The following is a 5,421-nucleotide window of genomic DNA, read 5'->3' on the forward strand; positions in this document are numbered from 1 at the left end:
TCTTACTGCCACGTATTTTTCCTCCCCATCCTTCTTATATGTCTTTGCCTGTTAAGGAAATCCTCAGTTAACATACTTTTTCAATTTAAAATATTTGTTTAACAATCTGCTCTTTCATACTTCTTTCTTTTTCAATTGTGGCTTTATCTACTCCATCTTCAACCTGTGAACCTCGCTTCCTGCAGTCCTCTCTCCCCTCTTCTTATGCCATCTTGCAGTCTCCTTTCCCCTTTCCCTTAGGTACTGGGGACCTTTCCCTTTGTTCTTCCTGCCAACCCCCGGTGGTCCTGGCACAGGCTCCCATCCTTTGGCGCCTGCTTCCCCACCACTTCATTTTAGGGCTACCTGCTTCCTGCTTTAGGGCTACCCCACTTCTATTTGTCTTCTGCCTTCTCCAGCTCCTTCCCTTCAGTCCTACACACTGAGAAATGTGTTTCTAATTAAGTTTTTGGAGTAGACAAAAGCTTGATCTACTAGCAGAAGCTATCACCGTGGCACTGAAGCCTATCTACTTAAGACAGCCTTTTTTGTTTTCCTTATTGCATTTTCTAGCAAAAAGAGAAGGATCTCCCCAAGAAAATATAGGTGCATGCTAACACTCAAAACATTTTATGGGTAAAGTAATAACATAAAACAAATAGTTGAACTAAATTTCACACTATAATGGATTTTACCATTTTGCATGGACAACTTTTCTATCATGTTGATTAAATGTAAAAAAAATTATCAGGGAACAATGATTTATTTTCAGAACGATGGAAGCATTTTACATTCTGCTGGAATACATAAGATAAATTTGACATGGGAATGCTGTGAATACTGTTGTGATAAACATTTCCTCTATAATTAGTATCATAATATTCACCTCAAGTAAATGTTTAGCTTATTTTTTAAAAATGCTGTAAAATAGTTTATTTCCTACCTTTCATAGAGTTCCAGGAGTTTCTGATACACATTAACTAAATCTTCTCCGACATCTGCATGGTTTGTTTTTTCATATAAATTTGCTAAGCCCTAGGGGAAAGTGAAGCATATAACTTTTGAAGCAAATCCTTGTTGGGTCACAACTATCATCTCCATATTCATATCCATTCCTGAGATATAACCATGTTACTGTTTAATAGTTTTTGAAGCATAGCATTTCAAGGTTCATCAAACTGACTGTGTGAAGATAACACTGCAGAGGCAGTGAGTAATTTGTCTACATTCTCGACATCATTTATAACTTCTAAGCAAGAAAGACTAGCCTTGTTACATGTAGTCAGGAAGATGCCTAGAAGACAGTCCAATGTACAGTCTCATAAATTTGAATCTAATGTTGCATACTATTTGCAGAATATTTGCATTTTACTCATATAAATATATGGAATAGGGAAATGGAACCAGTCATATTACAACATCAGCTGGGATAGCTCAGTCTGTAGAGCATGAGGCTTTTAATCTCAGGGTTGCGGGTTCAAGCCCCACATTGGGCAAAAGATTCCTGCATTGCAGGGGGCTGGACTAGATGACCCTTGTGGTCCCTTCCAATTCTACAGTTCTATGATTCTACGTACTTGCCATGCTAGCAACTGCCCTGGTTCAAGTTCAGCAGCTTTTCTGTAGGCACCTCGGGCTTGATCGGGTTGTTCTAGCTCAGCAGCTGCCAAACCAATGAATACCCAGGCATTGTAGTTATTCTTCTCCTGTTTCAATACTGCCTACAAGAACAAGTGAAAAAACACTGAAACACTTACAATAAGCAATATTAATAAATCATTTCGAAGCTGAAGAAGAAAGCAGAACTGATGCATGCTCAGATGTTATCATCAAAAGATTCTAAAGCTGCAGAAGGAGCCCAAGGTTAAGTGCTTTGCATGTACAAAGTCCCAAGCTCAATCCCAAACATTTCCAGCTCAAAAGATCTCAACAGCAAAGCTAAAGCAAAAAACCTGTTTAAGACACTAGAGTGCTTCTGCCAACAAGAGAAGACAGTACTGACCTAAATGAACTGATGGCCTGGTTCAATATAAGGCAACTCTTTGTGCTGATGATATCTATGAGAATGGCAAAACATCCAAACCACCACCAACAGGGCAGAAACAGAAAATGACACCACTGCTGTGCAGCCCAACTTTAGCTTTTAGTTTGGCAGCAGATAAACAAATACAGCAAGGAACACCAAGACAATGAAGAAATGCTTTAAAATATCAGAGAGGAGTACTATGAATTGAACATACAATTTTGCATGCTGAAAGCTTAATTGTACATTTGAGTGCTAGTTACCTTGCAGTGTTTCAGTGCTTCTTTGTACTCCTTATTCCTTATAGCATCTCTGGCACTTTTCAATGCTGCTTTCACTTCCTTGTTGGACATGACTGCTGGCAAGGTAACGGAAGAAAATTTCAGCAATTATATCAGGCCATATGGAGAATTTTCAACATAGTCTTATTTTAATCCCTTTTTCATGGTATTTTTGCTTCTTGACAAAATAACTGATAATTTATGCCACAAACCTATGATGCAGGGTTTTGCTTTGTTTTGTTTTAGTTCTGCCACTAAATGGACCTCTTCATATAGGTCAAAAATGAGCAATATCATCCAGGTTTAGAGTTATAAACAATGGCGATTCTAACTCTTCAGGGCCAAACTAAGACATTTTGCTGGCTATAGTGAAGCTGACCGGATCTTACCTTCAACACTGACCACAGGACAGCATCCTCTACTGAACTTGGGGGAAGAGGCTAGCTCGGGGTGTGGGACAGGCTACAACCCCACACACTGTTCTGACCTGCAACCCCTCACTGTCGCCCCCCGCCGCGTATAATTTTTTATTAAACTTTGTTTTACAATTTAAAATACTCATTTTATATCCTTAAGACATCAGTGACTTCCCTGATTCTCTTTCCATGGTTCATTTTACATATCATAAATCCTTGCGTATTTTGCAAAAACTATACCATTCAGTATTCCATTATTGCATCCATCAAAACTTATTTACACTGTTGAATTTATCTTAATGCTAACAGCATTTTCAGCTGGACACAGTTATTTCCCATATATTCAATAAGTGTTTTCCAATCTTCTTTAAACGTTATGTTCTTCTTGTTCTCTTATTCTATATGTTAAGTCTGCAAGTTGTGCATATTCTGTCAGCTTAAGCTGTCGTTCTTCTTTGGTTGGGACCCTCCTTTTCCATTTTGGGGCTAACAAAACACGGGCTGCAGCAGTAACATACACAAATAACCTTTTCTGACACCTGGGAGCAACCCCTCACTGCTTTATCTGATACCTGCTGCTTTCCCATTCAAAGCTCAGTCGGTTAGAGCCCTAGTGCTGAGAACACGAAGGTCGCAGGTTCGATCCCCGTATGGGGTAACTGCATATTCCTGTCTCGCGGGGTGGGGGTGGACTAGATGATCCTCAGGGTCCCTTTCCAGCTCCGCAATCCTACGATAAGTTCCTTTTACAAGCAATTCAAGCCAGGGCGCAAGACTAAGGAGTTAAAGCCAAAGCTGCGCGCGTTAGTGCCCGGATTGAAACGAGGAGTTAAACGGGGATTCGTTAAAGCAGGGGCCGCAGCCTCCCGAGCCTGACCCAGCTGCTCTTCTTCCCCTCCGCTTCGCCCAGAGGAACCGCAGCCCAGCTCCAGGGAGGGCCGCTGGCCCTTCACAAAAGCAGGCGCTGACGGCAGGCACGCCCCGCCGGAGCCTTCGAGGGACCAGGCCTTCCTTCGCCACGAAGCCGCGCGGCGAACAGTCACTCACCGGCTGCTACCGACCCCGGCCACGGCTACTGCCGGCAGCAGGCGACCAGCAATGCCGTCCCGCGCACGCGCGGAAGGCGTCGCCCCTCCTTAGCCCCGCCCCTCAACCGACGTCGTGGACAGAAAAATCCCTTCAGAGGCGCGCCGCTGTCAAACGCCAAGTCGGCCTTCCGCGCGGCAGAGGTGGTCGTATTTCTCCCTAGTGTCGCGCAGGAAGGCGCGGTTTTGCCAGCCTCAGCTACGACCGAGCCCCCTTTCCAACCCTGCAATCCTAAACGCGCGTGCCCTCCAGCGTTTCTCCGATGAAAATAGGGACGTCCTAAGGGAAAAAAACCGGGGCAGTTCAAATCAGAAACTGGGACAGCTGCTGTAAATGCGGGACTGCCTCTGCAAAATAGGGACACTTGGAAGGTCTGAGCAGTTCCTGTGAAAAAGTCGAATCGAAACATCATAGGGCTTACTCTTGATGGCACTGACGAGAGTGGCTTGTCTCTGTTGCTTTATGCCCATGGCTTATTTTCTAATATTTATGTATCGGCATTCTTACATCTTGAAACACACGTGGTTCTCAGGCGGTCAAGCTGCCAAAGCAATGGCCCTTTGCTTTCAGCAATGGGGTGAGAGTGGAGTCGCACACGCTTATTTATTTATTTTTGCATTTACACCCCACCTTTCATCCGAGGAGTTCGTGGTGGCATATATGTTTCTTCTCTTACACACGCACCATTTTTATCCTCACTGCAACCTGTGTGAGGTGGGCTGGGTTGAGAAGGTGATCCAACGAGTTTCATGAGAGAGTGGGGATTTGAACTCTGGTCTACTAGGAGCCCGCCACTCTGTTAAGCTGCACCACACCAGTGGCAATATTCTGATATCACATCTATACCGGCGTGACCAGCAGAGTAGGGCAGCGCCTGCAGAGGAGTCCAGCAAAGCTTCAGAGTCTAACCCTGAACACAACTCAGACGCTGCGATTCTGTGTAGGTCTACTCTACTCGGGAGAAAGTTCCACAGAGTTTAATGAGACTGTTCGGTCATTGCGTGTACCCTGCATAGCAAGGGAAATGCAGCTTGCAAACTGGATTTTTCGTTTTTATTTAAAGCACGCGATCAGGCCTGAGTTATAAGGAGCATACATTCCTGCCCTCCTTTCTACCATCGTGGAGAAGGGTCATCATGCTGCTATCCAATTCATAGCTGTCAACTTTTTCCCCTTTTCTGTTCAGGGAAGTTTTTAATGTGTGAAATCTTAGTGTATTTTTTGTCTTTGTGGAAGCCGTCCAGAGTGGCTGGGGAAACCCAGCCAGATGGGCGGGGTACAAATAATAAATAATAATAATAATAATAATTATTATTATTATTATTATTATTATTATTATTATTATTATTATTATTATTATTTTCTTGCGAGGAATCCTATTCGGAAAAAGGGACTTTCCCTTTTAAAAAAGGGGAACGTTGACAGCTATGATCCAATTACACTTGCTCAGAAATCCCGGGTTTCCCCGTCGTTTAGAACGGACGGCTATCTAATTTTACTCCGCAGGAGGAGGAGGAGGAGGAGGGGGAAAAATGTCACCCAGCGATCTCACCAGTTAACACTGGAACGGTAACTCTAAACAACTCTATGTGCGTCCTTTGACAACAGAGAACCCTTCCCGGTGGCGTTGCATTAT

At 43.6% G+C, this 5,421-nt stretch overlaps 1 protein-coding gene across 4 annotated transcripts in view; it reads right to left on the reverse strand.

The window, feature by feature from the left end:
• Positions 1-3,970, reverse strand: part of SKIC3 (SKI3 subunit of superkiller complex) — a 42,203-nt gene extending 38,233 nt beyond the window's left edge. Inside the window, exons 1-4 of one of the 4 annotated variants that reach the window (XR_014539755.1) lie at positions 3,747-3,929; positions 2,266-2,360; positions 1,557-1,700; positions 923-1,014 (exon numbers count right to left, since the gene is read on the reverse strand). Coding sequence is in view for 3 of the 4 variants with exons in the window: in XM_083576480.1 (XP_083432606.1) it covers positions 923-1,014; positions 1,557-1,700; positions 2,266-2,355 (326 nt within the window). In the remaining variant the exon portion in view is untranslated. Of the gene's footprint in view, positions 1-922; positions 1,015-1,556; positions 1,701-2,265; positions 2,361-3,271 lie in introns of all 4 variants that reach the window. The other 3 variants (XM_083576480.1, XM_083576482.1, XM_083576481.1) reach the window with 3 other exon arrangements.
• Between the last annotated feature and the right edge of the window lie 1,451 nt (positions 3,971-5,421).

Source organism: Podarcis filfolensis (genome assembly GCF_964270895.1).
Source record: "Podarcis filfolensis genome assembly, chromosome: 11".
In the NCBI taxonomy this organism is placed as follows: domain Eukaryota; kingdom Metazoa; phylum Chordata; class Lepidosauria; order Squamata; family Lacertidae; genus Podarcis; species Podarcis filfolensis.